Source organism: Chiloscyllium punctatum, chromosome 6 (assembly GCF_047496795.1).
Source record: "Chiloscyllium punctatum isolate Juve2018m chromosome 6, sChiPun1.3, whole genome shotgun sequence".
NCBI classification, from domain to species: Eukaryota; Metazoa; Chordata; class Chondrichthyes; order Orectolobiformes; family Hemiscylliidae; genus Chiloscyllium; species Chiloscyllium punctatum.
Genome location: NC_092744.1, coordinates 16,251,559 through 16,276,171, shown reverse-complemented (window position 1 = coordinate 16,276,171; position 24,613 = coordinate 16,251,559). Strand labels below are relative to the sequence as shown.

At 44.5% G+C, this 24,613-nt stretch overlaps 1 protein-coding gene across 1 annotated transcript; it reads left to right on the top strand.

Moving 5' to 3' along the window:
* Nucleotides 1-221: 221 nt before the first annotated feature.
* Nucleotides 222-1,223, top strand: LOC140478467 (succinate receptor 1-like). Its single transcript, XM_072571726.1, has one exon. The coding sequence runs from the start codon at nt 222-224 to the stop codon at nt 1,221-1,223; it is 1,002 nt and encodes a 333-aa protein (XP_072427827.1).
* Nucleotides 1,224-24,613: the final 23,390 nt, after the last annotated feature.

The following is a 24,613-nucleotide window of genomic DNA, read 5'->3' as shown; positions in this document are numbered from 1 at the left end:
TTCATTGTTGTTCTGCTCTCTATCACGAATTTGTCAAGTGAATAATGAGGAGCAAATTATCTCCGGAGACAGTGAAACGATTGCACAATGAGAAAAGAAAAGAAATTATGATCATAATTCAACATATTTTTACAGGCAATATATTTCTCTAAAACTGTAAAATGGTCTTTTTTGCCGTGCCCCTATTGTGTTACCTGTGTTTGTTTTTCAGTTTCTGGGAAATGAATCACACATGTTTGGACATCAATCCTCAGCTGGAGAAGTATTACCTTCCAACCATGTATGCAATAGAGTTCCTTTTAGGACTGGTTGGCAACCTTTCTGTGATATGGGGCTACTTATTCTGTCTGAAGGACTGGAAGTGCAGCAACATCTACCTTTTCAATCTTTCCGTCACCGACCTGACTTTTATTTGCACCCTTCCCATGCTCGTCGTCTACTACGCCAAAGGCAACAAGTGGGTTTTTGGTCATCTCATGTGTACATTAAATAGATACATCCTACACGCGAACATGTACATCAGCATCTTGTTTCTCACCTGCATCAGCATCGATCGGTACCTGCTGGTGGTGAGTCCAGTGAAGCTTCACTGTTTTCAGAAAAAGTGGAACGCTGTTGTAATCTGTCTCAGCATTTGGGTTTTTGTAACACTGGAGTTGGTGCCTCTCTTCATTTTTATTGATGTTCACACAATCAACACCACAGATAATAAGTCCTCCTTCCAGTGTTTGGATTATGCCAGCTCAGGAAATTCCTCTCAGAGTCTGATTTACAGCATGTGCCTCACAGTTTCTGGTTACCTCTTACCACTCTGTGTCATGCTTTTCTCCTATATACAAACTGCACGCAGCCTTAAGAAAATAATGCAACAACACACCAAGGTTCAGGTGGAAAAGCCACTTACCTTGGTCATATTGGCCATTGTCATTTTCTTGATATTCTTTACTCCTTATCACATAATGCGCAATGTTCGTATTGCTTCCCGAGTGGAGAACAGCACCATGTCAGAGTGCAGCAAATTAGCTGTAAAGGCTCTGTACGCTATCACAAGGCCCATAGCTTTCCTCAACTCCATTACAAACCCCATTTTCTACTTCATGTTGGGGGATAAGTTCAGGGAGCAGTTTTTCAGCAGGCTGAGAAGCATCTTCTTAAGAAAGTCTGAGGTAACCAATCAGAACGAGGAAAGTTCCATCAGGTCGACTGGGTTAAACAAATGCTGAGACCCGATAATTCTGTAAATAAATCAAATCATAAACTTTCTCATCACACTAGTTTTCCTCACATGCACAAACAGAAATTGCTGTTGAAACACAGCAGGTCTGGCAGCACCTGTGGCACGAAAGCAGATTTAGCGTATCCAGTTCACTGACTCTTCATGAGAATTGTTAGGAAAAGCTGCTATTTCTGCTGCAGCGGAAGTGGGGGCTTGGTGAGAGGAGAGTTGAGCACATAGGTGGGGTAGAACCCAGAGAGAGAGAGGGAGCGATATAAATGTGATAGGTAAACGAGCAGGTAGCAGGCCAGGACAGAAGAAATACTGAATAAGATAATTCGTGCTAAGTGTGAGAAAGTGTGTTAGAATGCAACCCGTATAATGTGATAATGGGCCTCGGATTCTGTGAGAATGGGTGACTGTGCTTAAAGCAACCCATGTCATAACAGGATTGAGTGTGTGGTGGGTATAAACACAGAAGGATAACATCAGGTTCTGAAGTTATTGAAGTTATCGATGAGGTTTTCCTCATGACATGTCTGAGACTGATGTAGAGTTTCAATGCATTAATGTTTTCATCAATAGTAGCAGCAAGATTATAAAAGGCAAAGTAGATAGATATTGGAAACAAAAACAGAAATTGCTCGAAAATCTCAGTAAGTCTGGCAGTATCATCATAGAATCCCTACAATGATGAAATAGGCCCTTAGAATCACAAGTTTACACCAACCCTCCAAGGAGTATCCCACCCAGACCCATTGCTTTACATTTCCTCTGATTAATGCACCTAATCTACATATCCCTGAACACTACGGGCAATTTCTCATGGCCAATTCACCTAACCTGCACATCTTTGGACTGTGAGAGGAAACTGGAGCACTCAGAAGAAGCCCACACAGACACAGAGAGAATATGCAAACTCTTCAGAGATAGTCGCCTGATGTGGGAATCAAACCCAGCTCCCTACTGCTGTGAGGCAGCAGCCATAACTACTGTGCCATCCACAATATCTATGGAGACAAATCAGAGCTAACGTTTCATGTTCTTAAGAACTCTGTCACAAAATGGATCTGAAATGACTAATCTCGGCAGATGCTGTCAGACCTGCTGAGATTTTCCAGCAATTTCCATTTTTATTTCAGATTTTCAGCATCTGCAAATCTTCCAGTTTTTGTCTCGATACTGTTGGTCTTTTTTTCATCTGAAAGTTCTTAGATTAATTAATTGTTAGTGCATAACTTAAATATTGCTCAAAAAGCATTTTTTTTCTGTATAACCCAAATTGCCACACTGCTGTCATTTTGCAAAATAATTCTCTTCCTCAAAATATAACCTGAATGAAATTTATAATTTAATACAACATCCACTGCGCCGCTCTTCAATGAAAGTTAATATTTTCCTATAATTCCCTGAATTTTCATCATGTGCATTGTGACTTTCCTTTATCTCCTGGATAGATTACATTTAAAACAAAATACGACATAATTGTGACCAGGGATTGTGGAGTCATGACAGAGTGATGTATACAATGACCAAACAGTGACATCTGGAGTCAGGGACTCGATTCAAAGAGAGAAGGAAGACACAAAGGTGTCCTCACGTTACTGTGTAGAATGCATTTTAGTGTAGAAAGTCAGAAAGCACATGACACCAGGTTATAGTCCAACAGGTTTATTTGAAATCATAAGCTTTTGGAGTGTTGCTCCTTTGTCAGGAGTAGTGCTCCAAAAGCTTGTGAATTCAAATAAACCTGCTGAACTATGAGCTGTTGTGTGATTTCTGACTTTGTCCACCCCACTCCAACACCTCCACCTCATGTATTTTAATGTAAAGGAAGGAGTTTTGCAGATACATATCCAAGTGGGACCACAGTTACTCACAAGGGTGGCACAGTGGCTAGCACTGTTACCTCACACCGCCAGGGATCTGGGTTCGATTCCTACCTCGAGCTATTGTCTACGTGGAGTTTGCATATTCTCCATATGTTGGCATGTGTTTCCTCTGGGTACTCCTATTTCCTCCCACACTCTTAAGAGGCATTGGATGGGTATATGAATATGAAGGGTTTGGAGGGATATGGGCCGGGTGCTGGCAGGTGGGACTAGATTAGGTTGGGATATCTGGTCGGCATGGATAGGTTGGACTGAAGGGTCTGTTTCCATGCTGTACATCTCTATGACTCTATGTGCAGGTTAGGTGAGTTGGCCATGCTAAATTGTCATAGAGTCATAGAGTCATAGAGATGTACAGCATGGAAACAGACCCTTCAGTCCAACCTGTCCATGCCGACCAGATATCCCAACCCAATCTAGTCCCACCTGCAAGCACCTGGCCCATTGTCCATAGTGTTTGGTGCATTAGTCAGTGTTAAATATAGGGTAGGGGAATGGGTCTGTGTGGGTTACTCTTCAGAGAGCCAGTGTGACTTGCTGGGCTGAAGAACCTGTTTCCATATTGTAGGTAATCTAATCTAAATTAGAAGTAGATTCAAGAACAGCTTCTTCCCTGCTGTTATCAGACGTTTGAATGGACCTGTCAAATATTAAACAGAAAATCAGAAGAACTGCAGATGCTGGAAATCAGAAACAAGAAATTATTTACTACCAACATATTAGTTAAAATATTGCAACTACTAAAGTTGATCTCTCTGAATCTTCTCTGTAGCTGAGACACTGTATTCTGTATTCTGTTCTATTACCCTAATGTACTAATGTTTAGCATGTTCTGCCTAAAGACCGCACAGAGCAATACTTTTCACTGTACTTCTGTGTGTGACGATAATAAATCAAATCAAATGAAGTCACCCAAAGACGCACATAAATGTTATACAAAAATGGAACCAAATCACAAAGCAGGGATTACTTTCCCAGATCACACAATAAACTTACAAACTCTTCCTCAAAGCTGAAAGATGGACAATATTTTTTAAAAAGGAACAAGACTGTGTGGAAGTACATTCTGAAATACAAATTCAATTTGCAATTTTAAAGGGTTTTGTGGTAAAGCGGAAACAACACGAAGCAATGATTAATTTACAACGAATAACTATTGTAAAGGCAGTGACACAGAGAAGCAGTCATGCTGAAAACTTTCCTTCTTGGTACATGCATTGTCTGTGCAGGAACGACAGACACAGAAATCAGAAACCAACTTCGCAATTTAAGGATACAGCGTTCGTCATTTAGGAGCAGAATGAGGAGAAATTTCTTCATCCAGAGAGTAGTAAGTCTGTGGAATTCTCTGCCACAAAAAAGGGGTGGGCCCAAAACACTAGAATATTTTCAAGAACAAGTTTCATATATTTCTTAGGGCTAAAGGGATCAGAGGGTATAGGGAGACAGCAGAAACAGGATACTGAGTTGGATGATCAGCCATCAGTGTATTGAATGGTGGGGAAGGCTGAATGGTCCACTGTTGCTCCTTTTTTCGAAGTTAAAATGTTTCTTTGTGTATACTAACAGAATTAGATGCCCAGTTGTGGACCAAGACTTGCAACACTAGGGTGTTTTTAACTAGGGCCCTGATTCAGGACTGGTGTAGATTTCAAATAATTTCTTGTTGTTGGTGCAGACTCAATGGGCAGATGGGCCTCATCTGTATTATATAATTCGATGATTAATTTCCATACATTTGCTATTGCAACTGACCACAGGAAAAAAACATACTCAATGCCAGCTCCTCATCATCTCCTTCTTAGAAGCCAATGGCCCACTGTACCTTTCCACTATGTTCCAGTTAGCATTGCCGAGTGCTTGAAACAAGCCTGCACCAAATCAAAGGGACCCCAGTGCCTGATGCTGAGCTTTAAAAGGGCTAACATCACAGAGGATGTATCTACGTCTTTATGAACTGGAATCTTTGCCTATTCTCTGTGAATGCCACATGAAACAAGTATTGCAGTTTGCCACACCATTGCTGGGGTTTCTGAATCATAGTCCAGTCGCTCATAAACCATTACAAATTGGAATTTTCCCTTGCAGTTCTTCGACTTCATTTTTAGGACCTTCCTTATGTTACCATTTTCTTTCTCCACTTCGACCCTATCCCTCATGCAAATATTTTCATGAATTTCAGGTGCCCTTTAAGGTATCACAATACATTGGCCTTGCATCAGCAGGTTGGCATGGATGGGGTTAAAATCACATCATTTATTTAAATAATCCACTGTTGACACATTGTGGGTGGCGTGTTAACGATCCACACTGAACTTTAAATGCCTCATTGAGTCTTCATTATTTCCCCTATCCTGGACTCATAACCTCCAGCACCTGGAATGTCAAGACTACGTCCAAGATCACCCCTCCCCGATTCCTCCTCAAGTCACATGGCTTCTCAACGTGGTGCACATATTTGAATTCACCTTCCTGGCCAATCAAAATCTTGGAAAAGCCACTGCACCACAGGAAGTGTGGCATGGTGGCTCAGTGGTTAGCACTGCTGCCTCACAGTGGCAGTGATCTGGGTTCAATTCCATCCCTGGGTGACTGTGTGGACATGATGTCGAGGAGCTGGTGTTGGACTGGGGGTGGACAAAGGTAAAAATTGCACAACACCAGGTTATGGTCCAACAGGTTTATTTGGAAGCACTGCTCCTTCATTTGTGTGGAATTTGCGCATTCTCCCCATGTTTGTGTGGAGTTCCTCCCACAGTTCAAAGAAGTGCAGGTTAGGTGGATTGACCATACTAAATTGCCACAGTGTTCAGGGAGGTGTCGACTAGGTGGATTAGCCATGGGAAAAGCAGGATTCCAGCGATAAGGTAGGGGGCGGCGGGATGCCCTTCAAAGGGTCAGTGTGGACTTGGTGGGCCAAAGGGCCTGATTCCACACAGTAGGAATTCTCGGAACTATCTTCAGCACACAGATTGCAGCAGTTCAAGAATGTGGCTCACTACTACTTTCTCAAAGCTATTTGGGAATGAGCAATAAATAGTGAGCTTGCCAATGGTGAGCATTTGCCTGGAACAAACAATACTTTCTCTGGGCTCCACCTCCATCTATTGCTTACCCCACCCATCTTCAGCATATATACCAAACTTGCCCAAGCTACAGTCAGTTCTGAAGAAGGGTCACGGGACCCAGAAAGTTAACTCTGCTTTCTCTCCATTGATGCTGCCAGACCTGCTGATTTATTCCAGCAATGTTTGTTTTTCCGGTAAACTGTGCCCTCCTCCTTACCTCCTCAGCAAATATAGTGACTCTGATAGGATCACTCCTTGTTTGAAAGGAAAATACACATTGGGCCAAATCTTCTGACCTCTGGATTATCAAGGCTAATGATTCACCTTGAACTCTGAGATGCTCTGATGCATTGGCTGCCATGGGAATTCCTTCGGAAGTTCTGACTTCCAAAAAACAATTTCCTTGATCCCCACAAATATCTCAGGCTCTAAACTGAGTGAGAGACTTTGCAGATCCATTTGATGTCAGGTATTGGACAGATACTGAGGGAATGTAAAACAGGTTAAAATCTAGTCTCGTGTAACTACACAACAAAACCTCGATCGCCACTACTGGCTCCATGATTCCAGCTTTGAACTGGGCAGCACGGTGGCTCAGTGGTTAGCAGTGCTGTCTCACAGCGCCAGAAATGGGATTTGATTCCACCTATGGATGACTGTCTATGTGGAGTTTGTACATTCTCCCCGTGTCTGTGTGGGTTTCATCCGGGGGCTCTGGTTTCCTCCCACTGTCCAAAGATGAGTAGGTTAGAGTGGATTGGCCATGGGAAATTACCTATACTGTCCAAGGATGTGTAGGCTGGGTGGATTAACCATGGGAAACGCAGGGGTAGGGGAATGAGTCTGGATGGGATGCTCTTCAGAGGGTCAGTATGGGCTGAATGGCCTGCTTCTGTATTGTAGGGATTCTATAATTCCTGAGATTTTCTCCATCTGAAGACAGAAATAAGGTTGGTTTTCTCATTTTGCTCTTCATGTGTAAAACTGAACACTTAATTGCCTGACACAGAAGCTGTCCAATTTTATTTCTATGATCTTGTGGTTCATGGTTTCTAAATAGTAATTCATGTGAAGCCCTGGGTGTGACTTATCACTGTCATTAACCGTGCCCTCGAAACTAGGACTAGATGACTACGATCACAGGTGAAAGGTGATGTTGACAAAATATCAAAAGGTCCTTTTTGAGCTAATGCAATTCCACACCTGGCCACTGGCTGATTCAGAATTTACATGTCAATCTGTAATTTGCTGCACAGGCAAAAAAGTACTAACATTGATACTGGGGGAAATCAGAAAATCATAAATTCTGACCACACTTCTGATTGGCTCTTTGACCATTTCACCATCTGCTATGGTGGGATTTGAGCCCATGTTCTAAAAACATTAGACTGGGATTCGAGATTACTCATCCGATGATATTAGTTCCAGGATAACCCCACCTCTCCACAATCTTGGAAAGCATTGTGCAGGTGGAGGACACGTGTGTCAGTTTTCATTGTCAAACAATTGATGATTATGTAGGATATTCAGCACAACAACATCAAGTTATTTGGACAATCAATCAATGTCAGCACTTTTGCTCTACTTCTGACAACTATCTTTATCAGCATAGCCTCTCTTCTTCATTTGCTTCACTAGTGTCCTCTTAAAAACATTTAATACTATTTATTCCAACAACCCTCTGTGTTGTTCAACTCTACATTACACCATTCTCCAAGTAAATACATTTCTTCTAAATTCCCAGTTTGATTTCTTGGTGGCTATCTGTGTAACTCTAACCCTTTCCCCTCACCTTCACTTTTTTTCAAGAGAACAGATGGCCATATCTCTACATCCAACCACAATAGACAATAGACAATAGGTGCAGGAGTAGGCCATTCTACCCTTCGAGCGTGCACCACCATTCACTATGGTCATGGCTGATCATCCTCAATCAGTATCCTGTTCCTGCCTTATCCCCATAACCCTTGATTCCACTATCCTTGAGAGCTTTATCCAACTCTTTCTTAAACGAATCCAGAGACTGGGCCTCCACTGCCTTCTGGGGTAGGGCATTCCACACACCCACCACTCTCTGGGTGAAGATGTTTCTCCTCATCTCTGTCCTAAATGGCCTATCCCTTATTTTTAAGCCGTGTCCTCTGGTTTGGGACTCACCCATCAGCAGAAACAAGTTTGCTGCCTCCAGAGTGTCCAATCCTTTAATAAGCTTATATGTCTCAATCAGATCCACTCTCAGTCTTCTAAATTCAAGGGTATACAAGCCCAGTCGCTCCAATCTTTCAACATAAGATAGTCCCACCATTCCAGGAATTGACCTCGTGAACTACGCTACACTCCCTCAATAGACAGAATTTCTTTCCTTAAATTTGGAGACCAGAACTGCACACAATATTCCAGGTGTGGTCTCACCAGGGCCCTGTACAGCTGCAGAGGAACCTCTTTGCTTCTATACTCAATCCCTCTTGTTATGAAGGCCAGCATGCTATTAGCTTTCTTCACTACCTGCTGTACCTGCATGCTTGCCTTAATTGACTGGTGTACAAGAACACCCAGATCTCTTTGTACTGCCCCTTTACCTAACTTGACTCAATTTAGGTAGTAATCTGCCTTCCTGTTCTTGCCACCAAAGTGGATAACCACACATTTATCCACATTAAACTGCATCTGCCATGCATCCGTCCACTCACCTAACCTGTCCAGGTCACCCTGTAATCTCCTAACATCCTCCTCACATTTCACCCTGCCACACAGCTTTATATCATCAGCAAATTTGCTAATGTTACTATTAATACCATCTTCTATATCATTAATATATATTGTAAAACGCTGCGGTTCCAGCACTGATCCCTGCAGTACCCCACCGGTCACCGCCTGCCATTCTGAAAGGGAGCCATTTATCACTACTCTTTGTTTCCTGTCAGCCAACCAATTTTCAATCCAAGTCAGTATTTTACCCCTAATACCATGCACCCTAATTTTACTCACTAACCTCCTATGTGGGACTTTATCAAAGGCTTTCTGAAAGTCCAAGTATACTACATCTACTGGATCTCCCTTGTCCATCTTCAGAGTTACATCCTCAAAAAATTCCAGAAGATTAGTCCAGCATGATTTCCCCTTCATAAAACCATGCTGACTCTGAACTATCCTGTTACTGCTATCCAGATGTGTCGTAATTTCATCCTTTATAATTGACTCCAGCATCTTTCCCACCACTGAGGTCCGACTAACTGGTCTATAATTTCCTGCTTTCTCTCTCGTTCCTTTCTTAAAAAGTGGTACAACATTAGCCACCCTCCAATCCGCAGGAACTGATCCTGAATCTATCGAACTCTGGAAAATAATCACCAACGCAGCCACGATTTCTAGAGCCACCTCCTTCAGTACCCTGTGATGTAGACCATCAGGCCCCGGAGACACACTTATTTCTCTACCGTTCATTATAGATTGTGTAATGTCTCTGTGGTTTTTAGAGGTGTATTTTGTCTGTTTTGTGTATGAAGAGGTTGAGACGAAGAGTGGTCTGCTCAAAGCCAAGAAAGTAAACAGCTTGTGAGACCTTGGGGTTTTCTTTCAAATTGGAACAATTGAAACGGCCTGAATGGGTGGGGTCAAGCTCCCATAGGACCATAATTTTTATTTAGTTTTCTGCAGTTGCTGGGGTCTTGAAGTTGGATGTGGAAGCTTCCCTCTCTGTTACCACTAAAACAGCTGGGATTCTCTTCCTGCTGCTAGGATTGCATTTGAGACAATCTATTTTAGTGAATTTGCTTTGCAATTGCCTTTTGTGTGTTTATGGGATGCTATTACATTGGAACAGCTAATTAGTAAGAGTTAATGTATATATTATTTTGTAAGGCATTTCAATAGAGTTACAGTTGAGCAAATTCTTTTCTTTTGTATTACTTTGTCTGTATTTTAACTGTAAAAATAATGCGTGTTTTGCTTAAAGTCAAGATATGTGACCAATCAAATTGCATCTGGAATGCAATGCCTTACACTTAACATTAAAATAAGAAAAGGTTAGGGCCCATATTATCTTCTTAATGTATTTTGAGGGGCTTTGTTCTTCTCCATAACAATCTTTGAGTTAGCCTTAGTACGGCTAGTGTAAAGAGAATGTAAATTACGAATATATTTATAATTTTAAGATTTTCAATTTGGATATTTTAAATGTACTGTACAAACTACTACTTTTTAAAGCTCACTTTCTGCACATTAATATGATGCAAGAAACTAATGTGATGTTGAATTCGAATAAATGATCATTTGTTACTTGTACGTATGGAGTATTACTTGTGTCAGAATGTAATTATTTTTGTTGTCTGTGCTCTTCCTTTGAAGTTGTTGTATTAAGCAGAATTTTAGAATTCAGACAAGACTAACCCATTCCTCCCATAGGAGACAATGCGGTCTGCAGATACTGGAGAGTCAGAGTTGAGAGTGTGGTGCTGGAAAAGCACAGCAGGTCAGGCAGTATCCGGGGAGCAGGAAAATCGACGTTTCAGGCTGGAGCCCTTCATCAGGAATGAGGCTGGGAGCTTCGGGGGCAGAATTCTCTCCACACCCAAGATTCCTCTCAAAGGTCATGCATCAGTTCCATAGAAAACTCAGCCCAAACCTAGCCATTCCACATTATCTCCAGTAATGTCAAAGAATAGGAAAACATCATAACTCCGAACATTAGTGAGCATGTCTAAGAGACATTCAGGGAGGGTAAAATAAACTGAAAGAACTGCAGATGTTGGAAATCAGCAACAAAAACAGAAATTGCTGGAAAAGCTCAAGCAGGTCTGGCAGCATCTGTACAGAGAAATCAGAGTTAACATTTCAGGTCCAGTGACCCTTCCTCAGAGCAAGATTTCCTCAGGGTATGCCTCGGCTCAGTCATATTCAGCTGCTTAATCAATGACCTTCCCTCCATCATAAGGTCAGATGTAGGGATGTTTGCTGATGATTGCACAATGCTCAGCACCATTTGCAACTTCTCAGATACTGAAGCTGCCCATGTTCAAAAGTAACAAGATCTAAATGATATCTAGGCTTGGGCTGACAAGTGGCAAGTAGCATTCACGTCACACAAATGCCAGGCTATGACCATCACCATGACAATCTAACAGCTGCCCCTTGACATTCAATGGTGTTGCTATCACTGAATCCTCCACTATCAACATCTTGGGTTACCATTAACCAAAAACTGAACTGGACCAGTCATATAAATGCAGTGACTGCTACAGCGTATCAGAGGCTAAGAATACTGTGGTGAGTAACTCACCTCTTGACTCTCCAAAGCCTGTCTATCACCTACAGGTAGATGAGAGTAAACCAGTTGATGTGGTGTATATGGATTTCAGCAAGGCATTCGATAAGGTTCTCCACAGTAGGCTATTATACAAAATGCGGAGGAATGGGATTGTGGGAGACACAGCAGTTTGGATCAGTAATTGGCTTGCTGAAAGAAAACAGAGGGTTGTAGTTGTTCCAACAGAGGGTTGGAACATGTTCATCTTGGTGTCCAGTTACTAGCGGTGTACCACAAGGGTCGGTGTTGGGTGCACTGCTGTTTGTCATTTTTATAAATGACCTGGATGAGGGATTAGAAGGGTGGGGTAGTATATTTGCGGACGACACTAAGGTAGGTGGAATTGTGGATATGATGAAGGATGTAGTAGGTTGCAGAGATACATAGATAGGATGCAGAGCTGGGCTGAGAGGTGGCAAATGGAGTTTAATGTGGACAACTGTGAGGTGATACACTTTGGACGGAGTAATTGGAATACAAAGTACTGGGCTAATGGTAAGATTCTTGGGAGTGCAGATGAGCGGAGAGATCTCGGTGTCCATGTACACAGATCCCTGAAAGTTGCTACCCAGATTGACAGGGTTGTTAAGAAGGCATACATTGTTTTGACCTTTATTAATAGAGGGATTGAGTTCCGGAACCAGGAGGTTATGCTGCAGCTGTACAAAGCTCTGGTATAACCACACTTGGAGTATTGTGTACAGTTCTGGTCACCACATTATAAGAAGGATGTGGAAGCTTTGGAAAGGGTGTAGAGGAGATTTACTAGGATGTTGCCTGGTATGGAGGGAATGTCTTACGAGGAAAGGCTGAGGGCCTTGAGGCTGTTCTCATTAGAGAGAAGAAGGTTGAGAGGTGACTTAATAAAGACATACAAGTTAATCAGAGAGTTAGAGAGGGTGGACAGGGAGAGCCTTTTTCCAAATATGGGAATGGCAAACACAAGGGGACACAACTTTAAAGTGAGGGCAGATAGATATAAGACAGATGTCAGAGGTAGTTTCTTTACTCAGAGAGTAGTAAGGGTATGGAATGCTTTGCCTGCAACGTAGTAGATTCACCAAGTTTAAGTGCATTTAAATCGTCATTGGACAGGCATAGTGTAGGTGGGATGGGCTTCAGATTAGTATGACGGGGGGCACAACATCGAGGGCCAAAGGGCCTGTACTGCGCTGTAATGTTCTATGTTCTATGTAAGTGCAAGGTAACAAAGGTACAGCCACTTCAGTGCAGGTTCTTGGGAAAAAAAAGAAAGTAAAAAATAAAATAAAGTCCAGCAAGTCAGATCATAGAAATAAATAAGAAAATAGAGAAATAAAGAGTTCAAAACAACGGTCCTTCCAACCCAGTCCATGTTGGCACTCAGCCTCTGGTCCACGCCAGCCCCTGACTCCAGATAGCACCAGATCCTGACTCCCGACAATACCAGATCCTGACTCCAGTCCACCCCAAGCTGTGACTCCAGTCCATGCCAGGCCCTGACTCCAGACAACACCAGACCCTGACCCCAGTCCACGCCAACCCCTGACTCCAGACAGCACCAGGCCCTGACCCCAGAGCATGCCAGGCCCTGACTCCAGTCCACGCCAGATCCTGAACTCCAGTCCATGCCAGCCCCTGACTTCAGACAGCACCAGACCCTAACTCCAGTGCATGCCAAGCTCCTGACTCCAGTCCACACCAGGAGACAATAAGGTCTGCAGATGCTGGAGATCAGAGTTGAGAGTGTGTTGCTGGAAAAGCACAGCAGGCCAGGCAGCATTCTGCTCCTCAGATGCTGCCTGATCTGCTGTGCTTTTTCATCAACTCAGTCTCAACTCCAGTTCACACTAGACCCTGACTCCAGTCCATGCCAGGCCCTGACTCCAGTTTATGCCACGTCCTGACTCCAGACCACACCAGGTCCTGCCTTCGGACAGTGCCAGGCCCTGACTTCAGACAGTGCCAGGCCCTGACTCAATCCACGCAAGGCCTTGACTCCAGACCACACTAGGCCCTGACTCCAGACAGAACCAGGCCCTGCCTCCAGTCCATGCCAGGCCCTAACTCCAGACAGTGCCAGGCCCTGCCTCCAGTCCATGCCAGGCACTGACTCCAGACAGGGCCAGGCCCTGACTCCAGTCCATGCCAGTCTCTGACGCCAGTCCACACCAGGCCCTGACTCCAGTCCATGCCAGGCACTGACTCCAGACAGGGCCAGGCCCTGACTCCAGTCCACACCAGGCTCTGACTCTAGTCCACACCAGGCCTTGACTCCAGTCCATGCCAGGCTCTAACTCCAGTCCACATCAGGCCTTGACTCCAGACCACACCAGGCACTGACTCCAGACAGAGCGAGCTTCACCTTGAAGTTCTCGAGGCAGGAAGACCACTCTAGAATCACCTAGAGGCCAAAAGTTCATGCTGAGGCCACGGTGGGCTAAGAGACTGCCATGGAGGAACAGCTGAAAGACCAATTGTTATGCTCTTCCAGCACCACTAATCCAGATATCTGGTTTCCAGCATCTGCATAAATTGCTTTTACCTAGTTGATTTTAACCCTACTGCGAATCCTCTTGCAAGGATGCCTGCCTTGAAGAAATTTTCTTCCTCTCTCTACAAGAATCTCAGGGAGTCCCTCTCGCACTGCAACCACCCTATGCTACTTTCTCCCCACCCCCACCCTCCTCTAGATTATCTCTCCATGCTTCAGGCTCTCTGCCTTTATTCCTGATGAAGGGCTTTTGCCTGAAATGTCAATTTTACTGCTCCTCGGATGCTGCCTGAACTGCTGTGCTCTTCCAGCATCACTAATCCAGATATCTGGTTTCCAGCATCTGCAGTCATTGTTTTTACCTAGCTGAAAGACCAACATGTGCCTCCAAAAGACTACCTCATAGCTGTGAAATGCCTACGCATACCACTGAAAGACCACGACGTATCTCTGAAAGACCACCACATACAACCGAAAGACTACCATGTACCTATGGAAGACCTACACCTATCACCAAAAGACCACCATGTACCGCCCAAAGACTACTGGGCTGGGCCAAGAGACTGCCATGCTGGCCCAGGAAATTGCCATACCTGGCAGGGAGGAAGCCACACTAGACTGAGGGCATGCCTCAGTGAGTCAGCGATAGCTTGGCACTCCAAGGCCAAGTAGAAAGAAGAAAGAAAAGAGAAGAGGAATAGAATATGGAAGAGAATAAAAGAAAAAGGGAAAGAAACAGATGAGCTCTGGTTGAAGCTTCTACACAGCTGCCATCTTGGTTTGTAATTTCTGATTGTTCTCTATGGGAGCTTGCAATTTCAAAATTTAAAACAGCGCCATTTCAAAAGTACTCCATTGGCTGTGAAGCATTTTGAGATGTACAGTGAAAGACTTGCTTTGAGCTGTTAATCAGGAACACATCTTCAAGGAAACAACAAACAAATAAAAAGACCTATTCTACCTTTAAATCACAAATGTAAAATGATCTTTTACTTGGGTGGAACTGAAATTAAATGTCAACAGAAGTTCAGTTCCTGTTTCGATCTCAGGGGCATTGGCAATAATCTGACTTTAAGTCTCCAGAACTCAGGAGGTATTTGCAAATCCCAAATTCAGAGTTAATGTCAGTAGCAGCAGTCTGTGTGAAATTCTCTTTGGAAATATGGGGAGTATCCCAGTGCTAACTTGGGCAGTTCCAGTGAAAGATTAAGAAGAAAAGATTTGCATTCATAAAATACAAAAAAAAAACCAAAGAACTGTGGACTCTGTAAATCAGAAACAAACTCAGAAATTGCTGGAAAAACCCAACAGCGTTTGGTAGCATCTGTGGAGAGAAGGCAAATGGAACGTTTTGGGTAGGTTCTGAGGAAGGGTCACTGGGCCCAAATTGTTAACTCTGCTTTCTCTCCAAAGGCAGACCTGCTGCGTTTTTCCTGCAGCTTCTGATTTAGTTTTTGCATTAAAATAAATACCTTTTGTGATTGCCGAAGTCCACAGTTAAGTACTTTTGATGTGTTGTTATGATGGAAAAAGGTCAGTGAGCTCTGTTAACTCGATAGCCAGGGTGCGGTTCAGAGTAATGCCAACGACACAGAATCCATTCCCATTCCAGCTGAGGTAGAGTCTGGACTTACATTTTCACTGTATCCCCTAAGGGTAGAATGCACATAGCATACAGTCACTGGTGAAAGCTACCCAAGATTAAGCAGCAGCAGGCAATAAGCCAAGAAGATCTTTAGACTGAGCACACCTTAATAAATATGGAGAAAATAGCAGCCCTTTTCTTGCAAACAGCAATGGGACAATAACTAGCTGACCTGTATTAAAGGCACTGCTTGAGGACTAAACATTGGTCAGGAGATTGAGTATAGCTCCTTTGAAATCATGCTTTGGGATTTTGATTGGAATCCCATAGAGTGAACAGACAGGGTTTAAATATTATATCTGACGGGTAATGTTTTTGACAGGTAGATAGGGCGGTTAAGAAGGCAAAAGCGAGGACTGCAGATGCTGGAAACCAGAGTTTAGATTAGAATGGTGCTGGAAAAGCACAGCAGGTCAGGCAGCATCCGAGGAGCAGGAAAATCTATGTTTCGGGCAAAAGCCGTACATCAGGAATGGAGGCTGGGAGCCTCCAGGGTGGAGAGATAAATGGGGTGTGGGGCTGGGGAGAAGGTAGCAAAGAGTACAGTAGGAGAATGGGGGTGGGGATGGAGGTGATAGGTCAGAGGGGAGGGTTGAGTGGATAGGTGGGAAGGGAGATTGGCAGGTAGGACAGGTCATGAGGACAGTGCTGAGCTGGAAGGTAGGAACTGGGATAAAGTGGGGGGAGGGGAAATGAGGAAACTGGTGAAGTCCACATTGATGTCCTGGGGATGATGTGTTCCGAGGCGGAAGATGAGGCGTTCTTCCTCCAGGTGTCGGGTGGTGAGGGCCCAGGACCTGCATGTCCTCGGCAGAGTGGGAGGGGGGAATTGAAATGTTGGGCCACCGGGTGGTGTGGTTGATTGGTGCGGGTGTCCCAGAGATGTTCCCTAAAGCGCTCTGCTAGGAGGCGTCCAGTCTCCCCAATGTAAGGAGACCGCATCGGGAGCAACGGATACAATAAATGATACTGGTGGATGTGCAGGTAAAACTTTGATGGATATGGAAGGCTCCTTTAAAGGCCTTGGATGGAGGTGAGGGGGGAGGTGTGGGCGCAGGTTTTGCAATCCTGCAGTGGCAGGGGAGGGTGCCAGGTTGGGAGGGTAGGTCATGGGGGGGCGTGGACCTGACCAGGTAGTCACGGAAGGAACGCTCTTTGCTGAAATGGGTGGGAAGGGAAATATATCCCTGGTGGTGGGGTCTGTTTGGAGGTGGCGGAAATGTCGGTGGATGATTTGGTTTATGCGAAGGTTGGTAGGGTGGAAGGTGAGCACCAGGGGTGTTCTGTCCTTGTTACGGTTGGAGGGGTGGGGTCTGAAGGCGGATGTGCGGGATGTGGACGAGATGCATTGGAGGGCCATCTTCAACTATGTGGGAAGGGAAATTGCGGTCTCTAAAGAAGGAGGACATCTGGTGTGTTCTGTGGTGGAACTGGTCCTCCTGGGAGCAGATACGGCGGAGGTGGAGGAATTGGGAATATGGGATGGCATTTTTGCAGGAAGTAGGGTGGGAAAAGGTGTAATCCAGGTAGCTGTGGGAGTTGGTGGGTTTGTAAAAAATGTCAGTGTCATGTCCCTCGTCATTGATGGAGATGGAGAGTCCAGGAAGGGGAGGGAGGTGTCAGAGATGGTCCAGGTAAATCTAAGGTCAGGGTGGAATGTGTTGGTGAAGTTGATGAACTGCTCAACCTCCTCGCGGGAGCACGAGGTCACACCGGTGCAGTCATCAATGTAGTGGAGGAAGACGTGGGGAGTGATGCTGGTGTAACTACGGAAGATGGACTGTTCTACGTAGTCAACAAAGAGACAGGCATAGCTGGGGCCCATACGGGTGCCCATGGCTACCCCTTTGGTCTGGAGGAAGTGGGAGGATTTGAAGGAGAAATTGTTAAGCATGAGGACCAGTTCAGCCAAACGAATGAGAGTGGCAGTGGAAGGGTACTGTTGGGGACGTCGGGAGAGGAAGAACGGAGGGTTGAAGGCCCTGGTCATGGCGGATGGAGGTGTAGAGGGATTGGATATCCATGGTGAAGATGCGGTATTGGGGGTCGGGGAAACGGAAGTCTTGGAGGAGGTGGAGGGCATGGGTGATGTCTTGAACGTATGTGGGGAGTTCCTGGACTAGGGGGGATAGGATAGTATCAAGGTAGGTGGAGATGAGTTTGGTGGGGCAGGAGAAGGCTGAGATAATGGGTCGGCCGGGGTGGTCAGACTTGTAGATCTTGAGAAGGAGGTAGAATCGGGTGGTAGGGGGTTCCCGAACTATAAGATTGGAAGCTGTGGGTGGGAGATCTCCTGAGGTGATGAGATTCTGTATGGTCTGGGAGATAATGGTTTGGTGATGGAGGTGTGGGGTCATGTTTGAGGGGACAGTAGGAGGAGGTGTCTTTGAGTTGGCATCTGGCTTCAGCGGTGTAGAGGTCAGTGCGCCAAACTACCACTGCACCCCCTTTATCTGCTGGTTTGATGGTGAGAAGGCATTTAGCATGCTTGCGTTCATTGTTGAGACCTTTAAGTATAGGGACATCATGTTGAAGTTGTATCGGTCGTTGCTGAGGCCTCTTCTGGAGTACAACGTTCAGTTCTGGTTGCCCTGTTATAGGAAGGATATTATTAAAATGGACAGGGTTCACAAAAGGTTTACTGGGATGTTGCCAGAAATGGGGGGAGGTTTGAGATATAAAAGTAGATTGGAAAGGCTGAGATTTTTTTCACTGAATCATTGGGGGTTGAGGGGTGACCTTAATAGCGGTTTATAAAATCATGAGGGGCATAGATAGAGTGAATGACAGGGGCCTTTTTCCTGGGGTGGAGGAGTTCAAACTGGTGTGAGAGAAGAAAGTTTCAAAATTTCTTCATTTTTCTACTTAACCCTAGAAACACTAAGATGTTTCTAGCAACGTGTAGCGACATTGAACACTTTTCACTGTACTCCTGTCCTTTTCTACTTGAGCACATGTGACAATAAAATCTAATTCTAATTCTAAAATTTCTAAAAAGGACATGAGGGGGCAACCTTTTTATGCAGAAAGTGGTTCATGTGTGGAATGAACTGCCGGAGAAAGTGGTGGATAAAGGTACAGTTATAATATTTAAAAGACACTTGGAAAAGTTCCTGAATAGGAAAGATTTGGAGGGATATGGGCCAAGCGCAGGCCGATAGGACTAGTTTAGTTTGTAAACATGGTCAGCATGGACTGATTGGACCAAAGGGTCTGTTTCTATGTTGTATGACCCTATGACTCTGTCCTGTGTTACTCACAGGAGTAGCTGCTTGGACCAGCCACTAGAGTGGGACTTTATTTGCTCCAACCACTAGAATGGAACTTGAATCTTTGACTTTTTCACTTAAAGCTGAGGGTGCACCGATCCACAGCTGACATCTGTTACAGCCCCATCGAACACCTGAAGCCATGCAGCAATGTAATGAACACAAACTCTGGCCTTGGTTTTTCGGCATGATACAGAATGTCACAGTGAAAATGGGTCAAGGAGTGACTATTACCAAGTCCTGTCCCTGAACCTGGTACCTCTCATTTTCATTGCAGTGGCTGTGGTGGACAGTCCTGAAATTACACATGTGTGCCTCCTGGAGTATTTAAATATTTCAATGATTGATTGACCCCACTGCATTTCAATTTGGAAATGCCTGCGGTCTAGGATCCCGAGTGTGGAAATTGGACAGGCTGAAAGTTATCTGTTTTCAGTGGATCACCTTTGGGTAGCCAGGGTATAGCTCTGGAGAGCTGACAAATCCCTGCAGCTACCATCACAGGACATCTTGGGACGGGGAAGTGTTAGGGGTCCTGGAGGAGAGGGAACAGTGTAGGGGGATGGACCGATGTCAGAGATCCTTCATGAGGAGAGGGTGCCTTATGGGACTGTTGACTGTTGAACAGACAGTGCATAAACCCCTTGGAAATGTCCTACTTGTCAAGACCTGTCACCGTATTAAAAGTTGTTCTGATAAATTTAGATTACTTACAGCGTGGAAACAGGCCCTTCGGCCCAATCAGTCCACACTGACCCTCTGAAGAGCAACCACCCAGACCCATTCCCCTACATTTACCCCTAACGCTGCAGGCAATTTAGCATGGCCAAGTCACCTAACCTGCACATCTTTGGACTGTGGGAGGAAACCGGAGCACCCGGAGGAAACCTACACAGACACAGGGAGAATGTACAAACTCCACACAGACAGTTGCCTGAGGCAGGAATTGAACCTGGGTCTCTGGCGCTGTGAGGCAGCAGTGCTAACCACTGTGCCACGCACAGAGAAAGCTTTTCTCAATCCAGAAAATTCTTTAATGTAGAAATGCTACTAATAGAACTATATGCTGTTCTACATGGAAACTTAATAAGTTGCCATGGTAGGTAGGGGGCAAACAGCGATTGGTGGAATCAGCTACTAAGTTGACAATGTTGGCAAGGAGTGCAGTGAGGATTAGGAGAAGACCTTAGACATCAGAAGAGGACATGGATTACCTGATTGGGGCACTAGGAGTGTGTGGGGCTGAGGCAGAGTGAGGATGGTGTGAATCACATAAATCATAGGATTTGTGTTGCACAATTGAATTCCAAAACTTCACAATGGTGTGGCCATTCATGGCCAGCTGCCACTGCTTTCTAACTTTATAATAGATTTAAAAATTCCATTGGGAATATCAATGACTTCTTCAAATCCACCAAGGCATCAAGAAATTAGAAATTGGGAGAAGTTGAACATTGAAGGGTCAATTGCAGAGAATCTAAATTTAAAGTGAAGTGCAAAGAACATAAGAACATAAGAGCTAGGAGTAGGAGTAGGACATTCGGCCCATCGGGTCTTCTTCGCCATTCAATAGGGTCGTGGCTGTTCTTTCCATGGATTCAGATCCACTTATCCACCCTTTCACCATAACCGGTTTGCAGACATCAGATCGGTCTTCTTGAGAGCGAACACAGGGAAAGCGATTGGCCCAGACGGAGTCCCTGGTTGTGTACTCCGATTCTGTACAGACCAGCTGGCTGGGGTATTCGCTGACATCTTTCACCTCTCTTTCTGACAATCTGAAGTTCCCACCTACTTTAAGAAGACCACCATCATTCTAGTACCAGGGAAAACACATGCAATGTGTCTCAAAGGCTACCACACAGTGGTCCTGATCTGCATTATCATGAAGTGTTTTGAGAGGTTAGTCTTGTCTATTTTCACCTCCAACCTCCCTGCCTGCCTCGATTCCTCACAAGGCGGCATGGTGGCTCAGTGGTTAGCACTGCTGCGTCATAGCACCAGGGACCCGGGTTCAATTCCAGCCTCGGGCGACTGTCTGTGTGGAGTTTGCACATTCTCCGTGTCTGCGTGGGTTTCCTTCAGGTTCTCCGCTTTCCTCCCACACTCCCAAAGATGTGCAGGTTAGGTGAATTGGCCATTTTAAATTGCCCATTGTGTTAGGTGTGTTAGAGGGAAATGGGCCTGGGTGGGTTACTCTTCGGACAGTCGGTGTGGACTTGTTGAGCTGAAGGGCCTGTTTCCACACTGTCGGGAATCAAATCTAATTTGCCTACCTGTGCAACAGGTCCAATGCAAATGCCATTTCTCTAGCCCCACATTCACTCCTGGAACATCTGGATAATAAGGATACCTATGTCAGGTTCCAAATTATCATCTACATCTAAAGAGTAAAAAGAAAAATATCACTACCACTGTCAACACTATAATCCCAACCAAAATAATCCTCACACTCTGAGATCTAGGTCTCGGCCTCCCTCTGCAACTGGGTCCTCAGTTTTCTGACCCATAGACTGCGATCAGTGAAGATAGATAACTGCACCTTCCCCACCATAATCCTCAACACTGGTGCCCTGCCCGGCTGCGTACTCAGCTCGCACTGTACTCGCGACCAAATTTCATCTGAACGCCATCGACAATTTGCAGACAACACCTCCATTGTAAGCCAGGTATCAACAATGAGTCAGAATATAGGAAGGAGATAGAGGGCTTGGTGTCATGGTGCAGAGATCACAATCTCTCTCTCTACAATGTCAGCAAAATTAAAGATCTGATCATCAACTTCATGAAGAAAGAAGGAGACACGCCCCTATCCACATCAATGGTGCTGAGGTGGAGAGGGTCTAGAATGTCAAGCTCTTAGGAGTAACAATAACTGACAATCTGTCCTGGTCCATCACATAGATGTGATGGTCAAGAAAGCACAACAATGTGTCTTCTTCCTCAGATGGCGAAGGAAATTCAGCATGTCATGATTAGATTAGATTACCTACATTATGGAAACAGGCCCTTCAACCCAACAAGTCCACAACGAGCCTCTGAAGAGCAACCCACCCAGATCCATTCCCCTACCCTATATTTACCCCTGAGTAACACACCTATCACTACGGGCAATTTAGCATAGCCAATTCACCTAACCTGCACATCTTTGGAGGAAACTGGAGCACTTGGAGTAAACTCATGCAGACACGGGAGAATGTGCAAATTCCACACAGACAGTCACCTGAGGTGGGACTCAAACCTGGGTCCCTGGCGCTGTGAGGCAGCAGTGTTAACCACTGAGCCACCATGCCACCCATGTCCATGAGGACCGTTATCAACTTTTACAGTTGCACCACAGAAAGCATTCTCTCTGGATGCATCATGGCTTGGTATGGCAACTGCTCTGGCCAGATCGTAAGAAACTATAAAAAGTTTGTGCACAGCCCAGACCATCACGCAAGCCAACCTTCCATCCATGGACTCCATCTACACATCTCATTGCTGCGGAAATGCTGCCAACATTATCAAAGACCTCTCCCACCCTGGTTGTGCTCTCTTCTAAAGTCTTTCATCAGGCAGAAATACAGAAGCTTACAAACATGAACCAACAGGTTCAACAGCAGCTTCTTCCTCGCTATTATTAGACCATGAATCGACCTCTCTAACTTCAAATCTTATATTGATCTTCCTTTTTTGTGCAACTCCTGTCGCCTTGTGTGCCTCTATCTCTGTCTAAGCACTCCATGACCGGTATGTTCTTGTATGTTATAATCTGCATGTACTGCTTACAAAACAAAACTTTTCACTGTATTTAGGTCATATGATGACAATAAATGAAATCAAATCAATTCCTTTACTGGTCAAAAATGTATAAAGTCGGAGGGGATTTGAGGAAAAATGCAGAAGTGGGGATCCTGAAAAAGTGGGTATGTGGGATGCAGTGCCTGGCAGGGTAGTTGTGGGGCAAAATCTCACAACCTTTCAAAGGCACTTGGATGAGCACTTGAAATGCCATAGCATTCACAATTATGGGCCAAGTGCTGGGAAGTGGGGCACGCACAAATTTAATGTAGTTTTTAACGGTGCACATTCGATGGGCCAAAAGGCCTCTTCAGTACTGGATGATTGTATGATTCTGTTATTCTCAGATTGTATGTCTCCATAGTAAACATGAAGATATGTTATATCCAGAAGGAGATTTTGATTGTGCCATTTCTGAATTTGAAACATTGGGTCTTTTGATTCTAAGATGTGAAAATTTTGGATGCTCATGGTTGTATTTTCTTATCTGCTTTCAAAGTAAAGAGAAAGATAAAGGTGAGTAAGACCAGTAGAATGTGTTAGAGAACTTTTCCTCTGTTTACTGCAACTCAGAGTTTATTGGCTGGGAATGAAATTCAAGGCTATTTTTGTTCTGAAGGTAAAGGGATCAGCTGAGCTCTCTGCTAGCCACTTTTGCAAAAATCAAAACCATTTTTGGTAAAATATGGATTGCTTTTAGCCTGGGTGTCAGTTTCATATCCACCAGATCCATTTCCTGGCAAAGCCTGTCCACCATCTACAAGTATAGGTCAAGTGGGTAATGGAGTACTCCCCACTTGCCTAGATGGTGCTGCTCCGACAACACTGAAGCTTGACCCCATCCAGGACAATGTAGCTCACTTGATTGGTGTCACATCCACAGGTATCTACTCCCTCTACCACCAATGCTCCATAGCAGCAGTGAGTACCATCTACAAGATGCCCCGCAAAAATTCACCAAAGGTCTTCAGACAGCATATTCTAATCCCACGACCACTTCCAACTAGAAGAACCAGGGCAGCAGATACATGGGAACGCCACCATCTCCAAGTTCCCCTCAAGCCACTCACTATTCTGACTTGGAAATATATCCTTCACTATCACTGGGTCAGAATCCTGGAATTCCCTCCCTAAGGGCATTGTGGGCTAACCTACAGCAGGTGGACTGCAATGGTTCAAGAAGGCAGCTCATTACCACCTTCTCAAGGGCAACTAGGGACAGGCAATAAATGCTGGCCCAGCCAGTGATGCCCACATCCCACAAAAAAAAATCTTTCAAGAAAATCTGCTCAAGGCTGAAGAGGAATTTCCCATGGAAGGGGGAGAATCTGATGGTCAAGGTCATGTAGGTACTAAAGGTAGGCAGGATAATGGAACAGGTTCTGCATGGTCAATATGAGGAGCTAGGCATCAAAATAAAAAACAATACTGAAGCCACCATCTTCTAAAGGGCAACTAGAGACAGACAAAAATGTTGATCAGCTAGAGATATCCACGGCCCATGAATGAATAAAAATAAGTGGAAAATCCAATCGACTCATTGCGATATTAAACTGGCTTCATATTCATCCTCCCAGGTTGATGAAAATGATTCAATGGCCATGTTAAAGACCAGTGGGGGATCTTTTCTGGTATCCTGACAGTGTGACAGCCAACACAAAAAAAAGTTTTCATTCTTCCTTGCTTGTCTTTACAACGGCTGACTCTATTGCTTCCTTATTTTTGAATTAATGACGAAGGTTTCTATCCTGCATTTATTTTGTAAGAATTGTCCAAAGAACAATGGTAACAATCCAGAAAACAAATGTGGGAGAAGTGAAATGTAGAGGGCACACCTTCAACAAGTGATCCACTATAGACTTATAAACCACAAAACAAAATGTCCCATTTGAGCAGAATAATAGGACTGGCTCTGGATCAACACCACACCAAACAGGAAATGGGAGCTTATTTTAAATCAGC

What these genes read in the sequence shown, in the direction of transcription:
- LOC140478467 (XM_072571726.1), top strand. Translation starts at nt 222, where the DNA reads ATGAATCACACATGTTTGGACATCAATCCTCAGCTGGAGAAGTATTAC.